Raw genomic sequence first — 19702 nt, forward strand, 5'->3', positions numbered from 1 at the left:
CTATTTACATTATTTAATACTACCTTGAATCTGACTGCACTACATATAACTGTACTGAACTGTTTAGTATCATATCCATGATTTTCCCAAACCTGACTTCTTCAGCTATTTTGTTTTCAAGATCTAAACATATAGCTCTGTCTACATTAGCATTTAGCCCTGTGAGGGATATCTTTATCTGGTGGAGAAGCATTGCTCAGTATCAGGACCTGCTGTGAGATCAGGGAATGTGACATGCTCCCTTGGTTTATACTTCATTAAAGTTTTTCATTTCACACCATCAAATTCTGGCACCCTGTAGTTAACATGAAATGTGTTGAAACACTGGTTTACACCATTGTTAAATGATGATCATTTTCTTATCAGTCTTCCAGATCAAACTCTCAGTAGACTTGAGTTTATTCATAACTTCCTGAGTTCTTAAACACATTCATCAGACACAACATATATCCTATTTTTTTTTTGCTGTGATCTATTTTCTTTTTGAATACAATGTTTTTTTTATTCTACCTTCAGCAGCCTTACATGCTCCAGCCTCTACTTTTCAATCACTTCTTTCAGTTTTACCATCTTTCTTGTACATTCAGGTCTTTTATCACTGGTGGTCTACTTTCCAAGCCAAAATATATTCTCAATACTGAAATCTCATTAGATTTTGCCTTACAGTATCTGCTGCAGATTGTGTTTTCGCTGCAGCATTGCCATTTGTTATTCAAGTGGGTTTTATTGTCACATAGCTCATATGCATTGCATAATTCTTCAGGACCATTGTGCAACACATAATACAGTAGCACAGTACACAGCACTACATACAGTGCAAATACACAAGAGTGTGAGGACTGTGCACACTAATTACACAGTCAACCAGAACAGTATTGTATGCAAGTATGGAGAAAAGTGTAGCAGCAAGATCAGTGTTTTGTACCGTCTTGAAATGATATCTATAAATAAACTTATTATTATTATTATTAGTAGTAGTAGTAGTAGTAGTAATAATAATAATAATAATAATCCATTCATATTCTATAACGCTTATCCTTACTGGGTCACGGGGAAGCTGGAGACTATAACAGGGAGCATCGGGCACAAATGCACAAATAATAATAACTCTATGGCCTTTTTTTTTTAAATTTTTTTTTTTTTTTTATACCCCTAAGGAGATACCTGCTTCACTACATGTAATTGGTGTGTAGGTGGTGTGACGTCTGTATAATCACGCAGCGTTGTCTGATCTGAGTTCAGCATCGTGTGTGATCTTTATAATGGCAGAAAGATTTATTATCATGTACGTAGTGAACCTGCTGGTCTAACATAAACCCTAGCCCGCTGTTTACGGGCTGCTCAGTGCGCTTATATGAGGAGTAAAAAACACTTATGTGATTGGCTAGTCATTTCCACCATTCAGCGTTGAGCCAGGCTTGACGAAACCACCGCTTCGGACACGTGCGCTGTGTGTTTACAAGCGCGCGGGTCGGTCACCGCGAGCTGCTAGCCAATCAGCGCGCGCGCTGTCCAAAAGGCTTTACGCAATAGGTCGGTCGTGGCGTGGGGGCGGAAATCCGGCGGCAGCGCTCACGGGGACCTGTGGCTCGGTACAACAAGCGTGTGTAACACCGACATGGAGATGAAAGATAGTAGGAACTTGTCATCTTCGTGGAGAAACAGTTCCTGTCTGCATGCAGCGCTGTGTTTTTACCGGTGTACGGTGGGTGCATGTAAGTCTCTTCAGTGGGAGTGTTTGTAGTGCTGTAACTTGCAGGTGCTTAGGTTACTGGTTAACATCCAAAACCCTCCCTACTTTTTAGATAAGTGCACTGCATAGGGCATGATACTGATAATCATTGTTTCTACACGGGAGGAATGAAGTACATGCTCAGCAGGGAGCCGCTTGGGATTTGACCGTCATAAATAGCGAATATTATTATTTATATTATAAAACAAACTTGTTTTGTATTTAACAAGTTTAAAGACTATTTAGCACAATCACACCGTATAAACCATGCACAAACGGTTAAATACAGTGATGTATGGTTTCCGCCTAGCACGTGCTCTGTCCTGCGAGTCTTCTATTATTATTATTATTATTATTATTATTATTGCGCTGTTTGTCTTTAATGGCGACTGGTCATGATGCGAAAAGCACGTTTCTATGAGAACGGCATCACGACTCCGCGGCAACAGGCAGATGGTGTGTGTGTGTTATAAAACGGTCTGTTGGTCGGTTTATATATTCCTGCCGTTTCTTAAAAAAATAAATAAATAAAACAACTGTTGTATAGGTTTCAAATAAATTTTGTATTAGTTGTATTGTCTCACTCCCTCAAATATTTATTTTAAAAACTAATTTACATAACAAACCTCATTTGCTAGTCATCTAGTAAAATTGTGGGTAAATGTTTTCTGCAGGTGAACGAATCCTGCAGCTGCTTTCTGTGAATTTTTCCATGTCTTTCCCATCACCCTTGTCATAGTGTTTGTGACAGAAGAGGGTTTCCAGCTGAACTACATGTTAAAAACCAAACAAAAGACCTGAAACTAGCCCATAAATTCAGGCATTGGAAAAGGAAGACACACTATCTGCATATACACTTTGCCTTTGTTTACAGAAATTTATTGGATTTAATTCTGATCGGTTGCTATAAAACACGATCTTGCTGGCCATATTTGGTGTCAAAACTGCAGTCTTGGCAACCTTGTCATTAATTGTTCTGTCCTTTGCTCTTTCTTCAGAAAAGATGTTCATAGAGAGAGTATGCACTAGGACTGTCACGCTTTTTTTTTTTTTTTTTTAAAGGTACCCTTTGAAGCAATGCCTAAATACCATACACCAATAAGCCATAACATTAAAACCACCTGTCTGATATTGTGTAGGTCCACCTTATTTCGCCAAAACAGCTCTGACCCTTTGAGGTATGGACTCCACAAGACCTCTGAGGGTGTACTGTGGTATCTGGCACCAAGACGTTAGCAGCAGATCCTTTAAGTCCTGTAAGTTCTGAGGTGGGGCCTCCATGGATCAGACTTTCTTTTTTTTTTTTGGTCCCATTTCTGAACCATCATTGCAGTGTGGCAGGGCACATTATCCTGCTGAAAGAGGCCATTGCCATTAGGGAATACTGCTGCCATGAAGGGGTGTCCTGGGTCTGCAACAATGTTTAGGAAAGTGGAACGTGTCAGAGTAACATACACATGAATTCCAGGACCCAGGGTTTCCCAGCAGAACATTGCCTAGAGCATCACACTTCCTCTGCCGGCTTGTCTTCTTAGCAATAGTGCATCTTAGTGCTGTCTCTTCCCCAGATAAGCAACATACATACACCCGGCCTTCAAGTGATGTAAAAGAAAACGTGATTCATCAGACCAGCCACCACAGTTTGGCCCTCGTCAAAGTCACTCAGACCCTGATGCTTGCCCATTTTTCTTGCTTCCAACACATCAACTATGAGATCTGGCTGTTCACTTTCTGCCTAATATATCCCACCCCTTGACAGGTGCCACTGTAATGAGATAATCAATGTTATTCACTTCACCTGGCAGCCTTTCTACTCGGGCATCTCTTTGTTTGGAGCAGACAGCTCCTGTGAGGTTCTGTGTCGATTGACTGTTCTATGACCATCAAATCGCACTGAGTATACACACATCAGAGACTACCATACATTGTATTATATACAGTATTTTTGCTTATAGTTGAAGCCAATACTGGTGTATAAGGGCTTAACAGAGCAGCAGTAGTATTTCTGTCATGACTCGTGCAACAAATGATATTACATTGTAGTGAATGGCACAGTCATTGGGATGGCTACATGAAAACGTACAATCGGAGGGTTTATTAGTGCTAACTCATTAAGGGTGTATGTTATACCTTTTCAATACATCTTGTCTCAATGCTCATGATTTTCAGCAAGTCATCACCAAAAGATTAGCATGGAAATAAAGTCCACAGACTGCACATTCCAGGAACCAGTCATCTGTGAGCCAAACAGTACTAGTGATGCAAGCAAACACTAAGATTTTCAAGCCTCTGTGGGTGGATATCTTGCACTGATACACAGTAAAATTTATCTGCAAAGTTGCATTTCTCTGTAAATGAGTCAATCCTAAAATAAGCAGCGTCAAAAACAGCATTGGATTTCTTGAAACATCACCAGCGATCTGAGAAACAAGAATGACATGAAGACCTGCAACACTTTATATATGTATATACTTAATATAGAGTTTACTGTATACCAAGGAGCTTAAGAGATTTGAAATCTTTCCAAGAGACATTATAGAGATCGAGTCACTCAGAAATAGTGTAAGCATTCGGGGCACTAAAAATTGTTAGATATACAAAGATGTCTGTATAGTAAAAAGGTCAACATTTTTACTCACGCCACGCCTGTTTAAATTCAAGTATGCAACTAGACTCAGTGATAATTTAATACAACCATAGAAGAAGGCATGCGATATACTTCTGCTGATTCATCATATCTAAATCAAGAACATTTAAGTAGTCTTAAATAGAGCTTCCAAAATGAACAGCCAGATAACTGCCAAATGGATGTAAAATTATTTTTAAAAAAACCTAAGTGAATGTTAAAACTTTGGTGTAACATGTCATTTCCCTTAAAACACAAGAAAATGTTAGCTGTGATTTATTAAAAAAAAAAAAAACATAACAAAAAAACATAAATGATTATATATGTTGATGCACTGAAGCACTGCCTAAATTGCTGACTGTACTGGATGCTATAAACAGAGGCACTCTCTGACCTTCTACATGTGCAGCTTTCATCTCCAAGCATATCGCCATATGATCCCAGATCTCCTGCTGGGTTGTGGCAGACTGAGTGCATAAGAAATGCATAAAAAGTCAGATGTTATTGTAATAATGGTAGAGAGCAGAGTTTTACAAAAATGATAGAGAGAGACTGTTATGGCTGTAATTTGTAGCATTGATTAAGTCATTTTTCACAATTGCCTGTTTAAGGCATTTTCCCCCCTGAAAACCAATAGCCAACAACGTTTCCAAATGGAATTGTGACATGCTTGTTTGCAAATGTGTGCTGGTCATTCAAACTGTAAAAGAACAAGACCAAGTGTAATATTCCTTTTAATTGATGCACCTCTTTCTTTTCTTCCCTAGCGTCTAGAAAAATTGGTGGAGGACCAGAACAAACAGAAAAAACAGAGGAGAGGAACAGACAGGTCCTGAAAAAGGAGAGCTTTCAGATGCTGTTTTTTTTTTTTTTCCTGCTTTCTCTCTTTCACACTCTGTTTGCGTCCATCTGGCTGCAAGATTGCATCCAAGACTGTTTCATAAGCAGCCATTTTGCCTGCATGTTTTTTGGCCTCCAACGTTTCTGAAATTAACAATTTATTTATTTCTTGCGCACAAAAAAGTATAATCTCACAGTTCATCATCATTCACCCAAGGGGCTGGAGGTTACAGGTTCTCCAGCCACTTTCTTTTAAGATTCATAAAGGGCGCTGTGTTTTACAAATAAATATCTAGAGTGTTCTACGTTAGCTCATGAGGAAGATTCAACCCAAAATGATTTGCATCTACAGTTCCTGCAGCCCAACCTAGTTAAATTCTTTAATTTTTCAAACGCGATTGGTGAGATTCATCACCAGGTATTCTCATCGTACTATGAGTGATGACAACTCAGACTCCGCCCCCAGCAATGATTCTAGGGTGCGAGCGGGAAGAGCTGAGGAGGAAGAAGAGGTGGTGCCTCAGACCAGCTCACCGGGCATGAGTGGCAGCTCACCGTCATCAAATCCAGCCAATGGCAGGACAGGGTCATCTCCGGGAGGCGAGTCAGGATCCGCAGGTTTATCCAGTGATAACCGGGGGCAGAATTCGGATGATATGGACGCTCTATCGAGCGGCAACGACTCCGGAGAGAGGGAGAGCGAAGGAGGGCTGGAGAGAGAAAACGGCTCCAGGGGCCGACAGTCCATGCGAAGTTACCAGAGCTCTTCAAGTCATAATGGCAAAGATTCTGGCATGATGTTGGAGACCACTGAGAGTAACAAGAGGTAAGAGATGTGAAATGTGAGAGAGAGGGATATAGAACAAAAGAATAATGTTTGTTTTGTTTTCTAAATAGAAAGTCATGGTAAGTGCTAATACACTAAGTGCCACTTTCCAACTCTCTTTCTTTGTTTCTTTTTATTCTCTGTCCCAGCACAAATTCCCAGAGTCTGTCTCCTCCCAGCAGCTCACTGGCGTACAGTTTGTTGAGTGCAGGCTCAGAGCAGGACCCTTCATCCACCAGTGGCTGCAGCAGTGAGCAGTCAGCTCGCGTGCAGACCCAGAAGGAGCTGATGAGGGCAGTGAAGGAGCTCAAGATTCGCCTACCTGCTGAGAAGAAGACCAAAGGACGCTCCAGCACCATCAACGCCCTCAAATACGCCCTTAGCTGCGTCAAACAAGTCCAAGGTGAGGGGCAACTGTTTGTGTACTCCGTTTTCCCCTTTTCGTTAAAAGGCAACTTTGGCATATGGAGTTTCAACCATGGAGTAAGTAGTGTTGATTCAGTGGAATTACAGTTTGCTTTGCAGGCAGCAGAGGGCTCGAAACATGAAAACTGTCCCTTTTAAAGTATACATTCATGACTTTTTTGTTTTTGTTTTCCAGCTAATCAGGAGTATTATCACCAGTGGAAAGTTGAAGAGTGTCATGGCTGCAGTCTGGATCTTTCCACCTTTACCATAGAAGAGCTTGATAACATTACCTCAGAATATACGCTGAAAAACACAGTACGTCCCCCCCACACACACAGACACACAAAGACACAACATACACATTCAAGTGTTCGTACAATATTTTTCTATTGATGCACTAGTCCCTCTATCATTCTCTTTTTCTCCATCTCGGTAATGCATTTGCACCCCCCTTCTCTCCCTCTCTCTCTCCCTCTCTCATCCTCTCTCTGAGGGCTGTAATACCTGTACTCTGCCTCAGGTTATAATATCCATCAAAGCCTCTTCTTTACTAAAGGGTCCTGCTTTTTCACAAAGAGTTCAGTTAGTGCATGTGAGACTGCCTGTTTTACACTTTTATCCAAATTTTAAAATTGTAAATTAATTGTAAATCATCATAAAATTGAACACGTGAACAAGTGCATAGAATCCACCAAGAGATTCCACCTAGGAAATGACCCCAAATATTAATATATGTTATGAAAGAAGCAATAAACTGGGTTAAGTGGTTGGTTTTAAATTCTCCTGATTGGTCCACAAGCATCATTTTGGTAGCTGATATTGGTGAACTCTTTATCATAAGTGGAAAAAAGTGTGGTGGAAATGGTGGAAAATGGTGGAAAACACCATTAACAGTACTGATTTGTTCATTCATTCATTCATTGTTGGTTTATTATTGGAGATTAATATTCACTTCAAACGTTTTGTTCCTTCTTAACAGAGTTTTTGCATTAGCCTTTTTTTTTTTGACATTTGCCTTTTTAAAGTCTGTGGTCTTGTGTAATTTATTCTTGTGCAATTGAATGATTGTTCATTAATTAAATCAGGCATTCACTTACGCCACACTGGCAAAGAATAAACGTTGCCTATCAGGGGCTTCCGAGTGGTGCAATAGAATAGCGTTCTTCATATTGTCAGTAGATCATGAGATTCAGTCCGGACAATGCCCCAGCCATCTGTGACAAGGAGCCAAAGTAGCAAAATTGCCATGTGCTCTGGGTCGGTGGAATGGCATCTTCTCTCTCCCTTCCCTGTCACTAGCCGATTGTGTGTGTGAGCTCATATGCAGAAGATTGAAGAAGGAGCTTTCCTCCAAGTGCATTATGCTGTGCTGTGATGCAGAAGTGGCTGGCATCATGTGTCTCAGAGGAAGCATGTGTTAGCCTTCACTCTCTGGTAGTTATTGTATGAGAGAGTTGGCTAGTGGGTGGGAAATGGCAGGTGACCAAATTGGGGAGGGGAAAAAAAGTCGCCTGTCAGCGAGAATGTGTGTGTGTGTGTGTGTGTGTGTGTGTGTGTGTGTGTGTGTGTGTGTGTGTGTGTGTGTGTGTGTACTAGCATACATTCAATTACAGGTCAAGGTTTCTTAAATATCAAATTTTACGTCAAAACTCAGATGTAATGATGTGGTCGTGTAACGTGGTAACAGTAAAGTCAATAGTGATGTATGCAAACTATCACTTTGACATTTTCTCCTTTCCTTTTTAGGACACGTTCTCCATGGCTGTGTCATTCCTGTCGGGGAAGGTGGTGTATATCTCACCGCAGGGTTCATCTTTGTTGCGACGGAAACCAGAGAAGCTGCAAGGGGCACTGTTTTCAGAGCTCCTCGCCCCTCAGGACGTCAGCACTTTCTACAGCAGCACTGCTCCCTGCAGACTACCGACATGGGCCTCCTGCATCGGATCTGGTGTGTGGATGTGTGTGTGTGTGTGTGTGTGTGTGTGTGTGTGTGTGTGTGTGTGTGTGCACGTGTGAGTGCCTTTAAGTGCGCTCTCACTAGTTTCTAATCAAAGCTGGAGAACCTATTTGGCAAAGTATACTGGATGTCTAGTGTGGAATATTCATCAGTAGTGCCTGGAAATGTGACTAGGGTTGTTGAGAATTAATTTGATCACTGTTACAGTTTAGTAAATAGTCCATGTAATTGTTATTGTATCAATTATAAGCATGACCATTTATAATGACATACTAATCTTTCTCAGTTTTAACCTTTAATGTTTTTTGAATAATATGAATGTTTATTCAGCTGATCATTTTTAGTTATGTTAGTTCTTAGTAAGACACGTTTTTCCTGTTAAGAAATAAGAAATGTTGTTCCTGCACGTGTGTAGTGTCCCCTCCAGTGGAGTGTACCCAGGAGAAGTCCATGTTCTGCAGGATCAGCGCAGATGGCTCTTCCAGTGGAGACATGCGATATTACCCGTTCAGGCTGACCCCGTACCTGCTCACACTGCGAGACTCTGACATCGCAGACCCCCAACCCTGCTGCCTGCTCATCGCTGAGAGAGTACACTCTGGATACGAGGGTAAGACACACCCTCTCTCCCTCTATCACTCAATTACATAAATATGACTTCAGCAGTGATGGTATATCAAAAGTTACTGTACAGGAATAATTGATATGATCACCTTTATACAATTTTAACCATTTTTATATATCCACATATTAAAGTGATTCTTTTTGTTCTGTCTGAACCACCAATCTCTTTTTCCCTCTCTATCAGCTCCTCGTATACCTCCAGATAAGCGGATCTTTACCACCAGTCACACACCCAGCTGTCTCTTCCAGGAGGTTGACGAGAGAGCTGTGCCACTGCTGGGTTATCTGCCTCAGGACTTGGTGGGAACCCCAGTGCTGCTCTGTCTCCACCCAGAGGACAGACCAATGATGGTGGCCATCCATAAGAAGAGTGAGTGTCTCTCTCTCTCTCTCTCTCTCGCACTCTCTCACTCTCACTCTCTCTCTCTCTCTCTCTCTCTCTCTCTCTGTTTTTTTTTCTTTCTTGTGCTTCTGTTTACATTTCCCTGGCCAGGAAATTGCTCCCCACCACCTAGAAAAGGGCTCAGCTCCACCTTTAAAAGGAAACTCACAATGCTTATGTACACTCATTCTCCACTTTAATAGAGACATCTGTACGCCTGATCATTTATGCAGTTATCTGATCAGCCATTTACATGGTAGCAGCACAGTTCATAAAATCATGCACGTACAGGTCAAAAGCTTCAATTAATGTTCACATCAAACATAAGAATGAAGAAAAAGTGTGATGTCTGTGACTTTAAAATAACCATGGCATGGTCATTGGTGCCAGACGGGCTGGTTTGAGTATTTCAGAAACTGTTGATCTCCTGGGATTTTCACACATAGCAGTCTCTAGAGTTTATACAGAGTGCTGAGAAAGAAAAAAAAACACTGAATGAGTGACAATTCTGTGGGTGGAATTATTAATGTGGTCTCAGACTTTTGGACCCCACTGTATATATGGAGCATGTAAAGTACATGGTGATTAGTAGTGGGTGTAGTTTATGGATGAATTGGGTTCTGTATGTAATATTTAACATGTTTGTAGATTTTATATATGCTAATTATATTTCACATTAACAAGCAACAAATAATACTAGTAAATGTCAGTGCACTCAGCACCACTGTTTCACCCCTTCATTGCACTTGCTGTACCTATAGTTCCAGCAAATTGGTCAAAAAACATGAGTGCCCACTTAAAAAAAGGAAGTTCCCATTCCTCTTATGTAAACCTCAGACTTCAATGGTTGTACTACTAAATAAAAGAGCGAGCATGATGATTTCAACATGTGACCATTATAATAGCAATTTACTGTCATACACCTTTCTCTCTTTTCTTTTTAACTTCTCTCTTTTTAATGGTTTTACTGAGACTAGCCAGTGATGATATTAATATATAACACTTGTAATGGCTGTGTAATATACTGTCATTCTGCTTTCTCCTTTATTTCTTACTTTCTCCCTTTTTCATTCACTCAGTTTTAATATATGACTAGTTAAGAAAAACATGACATGGCTTCTTAATACAGGTGTCTGAAAATGAAAGTGCACTTTTTTCAAGTTCCTGGTTTTATATGTATAAGGACACCATAATTCTCCATTAGGTGAATCTAATTTCAGGTGCCAGACAGCGCATTAAAATTCCTTTATGCCATTATCTTTTAATACCAAGAAATAAGCCAATGTCCAAAAGCCATGTGGGAAAAACAGTAGCTCATAGAACCCCTTCTAACAACAATAATCATTTTCTCTCACTCAGGAGAAATTTTGAAGAATTTCTTCATAATAACATTGCGTTAGTTCATTGAAGTTTGTGGGCATTTATTTATGTACGGCTTTGGGATTTGTTTAGAAGCTTTTTATAAAGTCTGCTTGTTTGTCAAAAAAAAAAAAGTACAGAATTACTGCACTCAATTGATTATCATTTTATAGCATTTGTAAAGGTAAAACTGTCCTAACAAAAATGTCACACCTTTATAGAAGTTGTCACACTTCCTGATAATCAGTTGAGTTGTGTAAGGGTGTTCTTATTTTTCCCTACACAGTTTTTGTTGTTTTTTTTCCTCCCCCCATTTTGGCAACAACTACAGAGTATAATCTCATATACAGTAATGTTGTCTGTTACCGGAGACTAGAGTTGTTTAAATATAATATTGGTGATGAACAGATGACCAGATGGTGTGCTTTTGTCCTAATTTGTTTACATTAAATCAAAGAGCAGAATGCATAGTCTAAAACTGACATTATTTTTATTTTGACTCTCCGTAGTTCTGCAGTTTGCAGGGCAGCCGTTTGAACACTCTCCACTGCGAATGTGTGCCCGGAATGGAGAGTATCTGACTATCGACACCTCCTGGTCCTCCTTTGTTAACCCTTGGAGCAGGAAGGTGGCATTCATCGTGGGTCGCCACAAAGTCCGAACGTAAGGACGTTGCTCATATGTATGCTCATAAATATCTATGACCCCCTGACAAAACTGTGTTTTAGATTACTGTTTAAATGCAGCATGGCGGTGATTACAAATGAATAAAGATGTAGTCCGTAACGGATACATTAAAAATGATCTCGCAGAGAAGCTGATTGGGAATTTGTGTAGTCAGGTAATCAGTCAAAAAAAAAAAAAAAACAACAACTGTAATCTGATTATAAATATTCAAATGTATCTTTCTCTCATTTTTGTAATCATATAACGCATACCTGTGTTTTCACAACACATTGAAAAGCCACACACACACAGTCAAAACTATTATAATATTCTTATCGTTGTGGGGATATTTGGTCCTGACCAAGATATAAAAAACATGCCCACACACACACAGAGCATGTGCATTGACACAGAGGTGTCCATATGCATCTTACTTGCACACACACCCACATCCATCCTTAATGTTCATCACAATCCACCCACATCAACCACTCAGTAACACATGCACTACCATGTGCAGTTTCTCAGACAAACATAGGCACAATGTTGGGGATGTTTCCCACACAGTTATTTCCTTACCCCCTCTGCTGTTCATTATGTTATCCGCAAGACAGCTTTACTCCATAATCAGTTCTCCCATTATACACTGACTCATCCAGTGCCTGTTCCACAGCCTTATTTTCTAACACACACACAGACGACTCCCCCTTTTGACTTGCATCTTTCACATGGTTATGTAAACAGTCTCTCCCTTTCTTTTGCCCACCCACACTACACATGCTTCCTTACACAGAAAGCATTTACATATTAAAGTGTAAACGTTGTGTCTTATGGTGTACATGAAAATAAGTGGTGATCTCCTTAGTCAGTTCCGTTTGCATAACAAGTCCTGAGGCTTTAGCATTGTTTTATATCTCTTCTGGACACACAGAGCATTTGTAACCAAAGGACAATCGATTTTGTCGAAGATCTTTCGGAATTTGACACGCTGATGATCTGTCCACCTCTGTGTATTGTTGTGCGGTCTGCAAATCAAAGATACACCTAGGTATGTCTTCTTCTGTGTTCTGATTTCCTCGTCATCCCTTTGTTCCTTCAGTTCTCCACTGAATGAGGATGTGTTCACCTTGCCGAGGGCTCTGGAGGAAAGCGCCTTGACTCCGGATATCGCACAGCTCAGCGAGCAGATCCACCGGCTTCTGGTTCAGCCCGTACACAGCAGCAGCTCGCAGGGCTATGGCAGTCTGGCAAGTAATGGCTCCCATGAGCTGCAACCCAGTGCCGCTTCATCATCAGAGAGCAACGGCACCACTCTGGAGGACCCAGCTCAGCTTCACAAACCGGTGAGCACACACACATACACACTCAGCGTGTAGCACAGTTACACTCTCTGTATCAGTTTAGTGTACTAAATATTCCAAACACTATCTATTCCGATTTAAACCCAAAGTGAGCATAAACCAATCTGTCGATTCTGCGTACACACACACATATACACCAGCAATGAGATTCTACCTGAGATTTTCGACTTAAATCCATTTGACTTGGTTTTGGACTGTCTTAGCCATAACTTGACTCAACTTGGAGCTGAGTTTATGAGATTTACACTTGAAAGTCAGCATGTTCTGACAAGTTAATAGGCCACATCATTGTTTTTGCAACAATTCAAAATACATTGATCACACTATCCTACTACAATCAATTCATTAAAGTCTTCCAGTTTAGGAGTTGACTCGGATTTGACGTAGGAAGCAGCTTAAGGACTGAAGACTTAAGGGATGAATTTAATTAGACTAAAGAGCTGCTTACTTGAGGCTTGGTTTGTCCTTCAGGGTGAATGACCTGATATTACACACTCACAAACAAAGTACACTCTACAGTCACAATGTTCCCTATGTAGTGACTCAAAACTATTCCAATCAGGCTCACATTTAACTTTACTATAATGTTAGTTTACATTTTAGGTGAACAGCTAGTGAGTATATGTCGTTTTCTGTGCACAGTTTGCTTTAATCATCAGTTAGCCATTCCTTGATCAGTGGTCAGTCATGCGGGTAGATCGGTCTGCGAGGAGACCATGGGTTCCTGGTTTCTCAGGCTGTTGGAAAAATTAATTGTTAGGCTTGTGCCAAAGAGCAGAGCACTGAGTAGCCATCAGTGGGGGGGGAGATGTAGTCTTTTACGTAGCACTGCCTGCTAGTGTGGATGAGATATTTCTCATCATTCAGTTCATTTCACTGTGTGAGTTTTGGAATAGCTGTTTTTCATCTGATTAATCATCTGTGGTAAATCAAAAAGATCAGAATACATGTCCTTAACCATGACTCAGGATTATGAGGTTGAAGTCACAGTAGTTGCTAGGCAAGATGTACAGAGAGATAAAGGCCCACAGAGAGCTTGTTTTTACATTTACATTTACATTTATTCACTTAGCAGATGCTTTTATCCAAAGCGACTTACAAATGAGAAAGATACAAGCAAAGCGATATCAAGCAGAGAACAATACAAGAAGTGCTACCATACGAGATCTATTAATTGAATTCCAGAAGAAGCAAAGTGCAGAGTAGAGGTGTAAGCGCATGTTTTTTTTTTTTTTTTAAATTATGAGTTTGTTAGGTGTTCACAGAAGAGGTGGGTCTTTAGCTGTTTTTTGAAGATGGTGAGAGATTCTGCGGTCCAGATTGAGATTGGAAGTGCATTCCACCACTGAGGAACATTTAGTGTGAAGGTTTTGGAAAGGGACCTTGCGCCACGCTGAGTTGGAACTGCTAAACGTCGGTCGCTAATCGATCGCAGATTGCGAGAGGGAACGTAGGCCTTCAGGAGAGAGTTGAGGTAGGAGAGTGCTGTTCCTGACAAGGTCTTGTAGGTGAGCATCAAGGCCTTGAACTTGATGCGGGCAGCTACAGGAAGCCAGTGGAGGGAGATGAAGAGGGGTGTGACATGGGTTCTCTTGGACTGGTTGAAGACGAGGCGCGCTGCAGCATTCTGAATCATCTCAAGGGGTTCGATGGAGCTAGCTGGGAGCCCTGAAAGCAGTGAGTTGCAGTAGTCCAGTTTAGAGATAACAAGAGCCTGGACTAGAATCTGTGTAGCCTGTTTGGTGATGTAGGGTCGGATTTTCTTGATGTTGTAAAGGATGAACCTACAGGACCTTGCAGTTGCTGAGATATGGTCTGCAAAGGTCAAGCCATCATCAAGAATCACCCCAAGGTTCCTGGCCGTCCTGGTTGGCATGAGTGTGAGTGAGCCAAGCTGTACAGTGAGGTTGTGGTTGGTTGAGGGACAGGCTGGGATGACGAGAAGCTCAGATTTTGCCAGGTTAAGTTTAAGATGGTTTTCCTTCATCCAGACCGAGATGTCCGAAAGGCAAGCAGAGATGCGTTAAAGGCCTTGTTGTATGTCTGTTTTCTCCCTGAGCAGATGACCTTCCAGCAGATCTGTAAGGATGTTCACATGGTAAAGACGAGTGGCCAACAAGTGTTCATCGATTCCCGTAACCGCCCACCTCCTAGGAAACACACTGCCACAGGTACACACATGCATCCATACAAAACTCTCAATCTACACTGTGATCTATTTCGCAGAAGATATTTCCTTGCAAGGTGTCTCTTAGCAGTTGCTTATTCAACTGTTTTCTCTTCTTTGAACAGGTTCTTTGCGAGCTATAGTGGACACTGTTACAGATGTGGCCCCACCCTCAAAGGATCCAGTCCTCTCTCAGCTGGTGAGGAAGGACCCGCCCAGTGCATACTCTTACCAGCAAATCAACTGCCTAGATAGCATTATACGGTAAGTGTGTGCAGTCAGACGTGTGTTCTTGTTCCTATGACACATCTATAGTGTGTAAGAAACAACACCTGTCTTCATCAGTTTTTCCTCTACTACCATTGCAACAGCCATCATGTGTTCTCAGGACACTTTCACATGGACAAGATTTCATCTGTGAATCAATACCTGGTGTGTTTAAAAAAAAACAAAAAAACAACAAAAAAAAAACCTTAAAAAAAAAACCTCTGTATGCTTTGTGTGAACATAGCAATTACAGTTGAAGGCACACACCCTCCAGTAAAACTACACAGTGAAAATAAGATTCATCCCTATTTCAACCAAATGCACAAGTGAACCAATCATGCAATGCATTTTTGTTTGCAGGCTATATATAAATTCAGAAAAACATGGTTAATAAAAAAAAATACTCATTAATTAATACTGATTATTGAGTAGAAGATTTTTGTGATGGCCTTTCACAAAATCACAGCCACACAACCCTTTGCACATGTTTATATATATAATATATTATTAGTGCAATGTGAAACTGAATCAGACTAAAATATATAACAACCATATCAATTTCACTGATATAGACTAATAAGTAAGAAAGCAAGTGTTCAAATAACGGTGTGTATGTACAATAACAGATGTGCATCCTGGCTGTAGGTATCTGGAGAGCTGTAATGTCCCAAACACAGTAAAGAGGAAGTGTGGCTCCTCCTCCTGTACCGCGTCCTCCACTTCTGATGATGATAAGCAGCAAGTCACCCCCAGCAACCCTAAAGGTAATCACCATTTATCATCCCGTGCCTGGTTTCACACTAACTTGAAAGAGTAAAACACATGTAGTGTATGATAGTGTATGATAGAATTTGCTGCTATAACTTGGAGTGTTGTGGGTATGTTTGTGTGTGTGTGTGTGTGTGTGTGTGTGTGTGTGTGTGTGTGTGTGAATGCGTGCTCTAGGTCCGTCAGTAGCTCTGGTTAGTGAGAGTACATCACTGCCAGCCCTGACTTTACACAGTAAGGCAGAGAGTGTAGCATCAGTAACGTCGCAGTGTAGTTTCAGCAGTACCATTGTCCATGTGGGAGACAAGAAACCCCCAGAGTCAGGTGAGCAGGTTTATTGTACATATTTTTGCGTGTGACTGTGTCTTTTTTGTCTAGTCATAACATTTTGAATATTCTTAAGACTGATTTATATGTGCTGTTTACTACACATGCGTGCATGCAAGATAACCACGACCACGAATTACGCAACGCATCCTTGTAGTGCAGTACCAACATAAATAGTGGGGGCAGTATAGCCCCATGTGACACTGTGTCCGCTACTGAATAAACAAGCTAACATCTGGAATCACATTCTTATATACCACTCTAGACCATTATTGAGTACTAGCACTAACTGTAACCCTAACCCTTGTTACTGTTATCGTTTGAGTTTTAAAGGGAAACAAACTCGGTCTGTTTAACGCCACTGTGCATGAAATCGCTAAATATTTATAGTCTGAATTGGAAACCAAATGGACAGAGATGTTTTGGCTCTGACTTGCCATCTAGTGGATGCCGTTGTTAATCCTCCAGATTTACATAAGATACACAAGTGAGTATGTGAACAACGGCACTCGGATCAAAGCTGCACACATGCACGTACGTGTGGTGAAAGTAAAGTATATTTGCACCTTTATAGGTTTATTAATAGACTCTTATTCTCTCTCTCTATCAGACATTGTAATGGAGGAAGCCCCTACAATTCCTATACCTGCTCCTCCTGTCCTTCATACTCTTCATCCTCCTCTGCCTCCTCCTCCTCCAGCCATTGCAGCTGCTCCTTCTCTTCCCCCTCCACCAGCTCCACCAAGCCCAGCAGTTACAATTGAGAGAGATGGAGTCAGGAGAGGAGGAGCAGCAGCAGCAGGAGGAGGAAGTGGAGGAGGAAGGCTGGGACTGACCAAAGAGGTGCTTTCTGCACATACTCAGCAAGAGGAGCAGAACTTCTTGTGTCGGTTTAGGGATCTGAGTCAGCTGAGAGTGTTCGACCCAGCTTCAGTACTTCGCCGGCATACCACCACACCAGTCACTAGAGGTATGATTATATGTGCACATATACACACATGCATACACAAACAGAAACAGACAAGTGGGAATTACACACACTTGTATCTCTTCTGGCAGCTAAGATAGCTGTGTTTTGATGTCTCGTCTTGTGTTTGTTTGTTTTTTTGTTTATTTTTTTTAAATGTATTTTTTCATTAAGACAATCCCATTCACTCACATTACTTATTTACAGGAAATGCTTTGAATATCAGGTATTCAGACTCAACACATTGTCTATTCACAAGTACTGACACAAACAACAGCAGGAGATTGAGAGGAATGTTGACCAGCATATCAGTTAGTTTCAGGAAGAGAGCTTTATCATCTCCGCCTCCAGGAAAGTTTCTGTTCAGCATGCCCTTATTCTGCAACATGCCCTAATCCTGGCAAATAACCTTGGTTTATTGCTTCATGGTCATGTGCTGAATGACATGATCCCTGATGCTGCAGTGGGAGTGTATGCCTCTGTATAAATGGAGGCTGGCTCAGACTAAAATGCGGTCGACTGTGAGTGATATCACTTCCCAATACAAACACGCCCCATAGTATAATCCCACCCCTAAAACTGATTGGCAGGTTTCTGTGAAAGGCATCGGAAATGCAAATGGAAGGGATTTGCGTTTCCTTTTGAAAATTGGCAGACGCTGTACGTTCGTGTAAATGAAAGTGCGAATGGTAATACACGATTTGCATTTTCATTTGAATTATGTCACAATTTATGCGTCCGTAAATGGGAACCACAGTTGCAAATACAGTTTGCAATTGCTTTTGAATATTGTCGGCAAAATAATTCTGTTTCATCTCTTTCATCACCCTTAAGCTGACCAGCTGTCCTCTGTCTTTGTGAATATAACTAACTGACCTTACATGCTTAATACTTTTCCTGTACGCCTTAAGACAGCCACGGTTGTTCCGGTTCCCAAAAGAACAAAGATAACTGGCTTTAATTACTTCACGCCAGTGGCTCTCATCCCTTTAATTATGACCGAACTAATGGATCTGTACATGATGCAGTCAACATCGGTCTTCATTTTCTATGAAAGCATTTGGACCTTCATCACCATCATTCCTGAGCTAGTTCCTCTTCCATCAGTAAGAAGACTCAAAAAAGGATGTACTGGATGTCTTATGGTAGTTGGACATGCATTCCTTTTCTTGGCCATACATGTGCAGTTGTACACTGCCACCATTAAAAAGAATTCTTACATCAGTCATTAGCACCTGGTTTGGTGTGGCTTCCTCACAGGCAGACCTCATAGGCTGTGGTTTGCCGTCACTGTATGACCTTTATGTCTCCAGAATGCAATGTCATGATGGAAAAGTCCCTCAACTTGCTGACATGTCCTTCCTATGTCAACTTGACAGTAGCATTTAAAAATATATATGTTTGGTAAAGTTACTTTTGCATTAGCCATTGATGGAAACCCTTTTATTTGTGCTTTCATATACCAATTCCTTCCTCTCTCTCTATTTCTCTCTCAGGTGCGCGCTGTTCACGTGATTACCCCACAATGAGCAACAGTGGTCGTCGGCGTGGTAGAGGTGGTAAGAGGTTGAAACATCAGGAGACCTCGGAGCAGGGGACCTCTTTAGGCCAGTCAGGCCCAACAGGAAGCCTCTCCACAGGTGCACCTGCACAAGACGGAGTGCCTAACGCTTCCTTCCCTCTGGCTCCTCCAACAACCTCATCTTCTTGGCCTCCTTCAGTGGGCTCCCAGAATAGCCTGCCCTCTGTGCCCTATCCACCAGGCATGTTGCCCTTTTATCCCCTCTACCCACCCCTCTCTCACCCCATCACTGACCCCTCCATGCATACCGGCCTTCGCTTTCCCATTCAGAATCCGCAAGTGGCGCCTCCCATGGTGCCCCCCATGATGGCGTTGGTACTTCCCAACTACATGTTTCCACAAATTGGCACAACCATGGCCCAGCCTGTTGCTGCAACTATGTCTCAGCCCTTCTACAACCCCACGGTGTCTTTTCAGTACCCCACAGCGAGCACTGCCCCTCCAGAACCCACTCAGACAATAACACCAGCCCCAAGAATCCCATCCCGCAGTAGCACACCTCAGTCCTGCAGCCAGAGGGAAGGAGGGGTGGAAAGAGAAGGGACAGAGTCACCCCTTTTTCAATCCCGATGCTCCTCCCCTCTGAATTTGCTTCAGCTGGAGGAGTCGCCAACCAGTCGGCTCGAGGCAGTGACAGCACTGGCCTCTGGGCAACAGGCCACACCTCCTGCCGGTGGACAAGCAGGCGGGGTTGGAGGACCGGCAGCAGCCAATCAGAGAGGTGCAGCAGACTCCAAAGAGAATGAAAATGTGAGAAGAGTTATATTGTTTTTGGAATACATAAAAATTTTTTTTGTGAAAATAGGAACTTATTTATCTGAGAGAAAGGGGTGGCCCTTCAGT

At 41.7% G+C, this 19702-nt stretch overlaps 1 protein-coding gene across 1 annotated transcript in view; it reads left to right on the forward strand.

Annotated features, from left to right (window-relative positions):
• The window catches only part of per1b (period circadian clock 1b), a 30049-nt gene that overhangs the window by 5577 nt on the left and 4770 nt on the right, over window positions 1-19702 (forward strand). Inside the window, exons 2-15 of the mRNA XM_053629237.1 lie at window positions 5126-6024; window positions 6174-6427; window positions 6626-6747; window positions 8179-8380; window positions 8805-8999; window positions 9198-9383; window positions 11264-11417; window positions 12520-12763; window positions 14844-14952; window positions 15074-15212; window positions 15861-15979; window positions 16161-16307; window positions 16921-17280; window positions 18774-19609. Coding sequence (XP_053485212.1) covers window positions 5633-6024; window positions 6174-6427; window positions 6626-6747; window positions 8179-8380; window positions 8805-8999; window positions 9198-9383; window positions 11264-11417; window positions 12520-12763; window positions 14844-14952; window positions 15074-15212; window positions 15861-15979; window positions 16161-16307; window positions 16921-17280; window positions 18774-19609 — 3459 coding nt within the window. The 5' untranslated portion in view covers window positions 5126-5632. The remainder of the gene's footprint in view (window positions 1-5125; window positions 6025-6173; window positions 6428-6625; window positions 6748-8178; window positions 8381-8804; window positions 9000-9197; window positions 9384-11263; window positions 11418-12519; window positions 12764-14843; window positions 14953-15073; window positions 15213-15860; window positions 15980-16160; window positions 16308-16920; window positions 17281-18773; window positions 19610-19702) is intronic.

The sequence above is a fragment of the Ictalurus furcatus genome, chromosome 7, assembly GCF_023375685.1.
Source record: "Ictalurus furcatus strain D&B chromosome 7, Billie_1.0, whole genome shotgun sequence".
Taxonomy (NCBI): domain Eukaryota; kingdom Metazoa; phylum Chordata; class Actinopteri; order Siluriformes; family Ictaluridae; genus Ictalurus; species Ictalurus furcatus.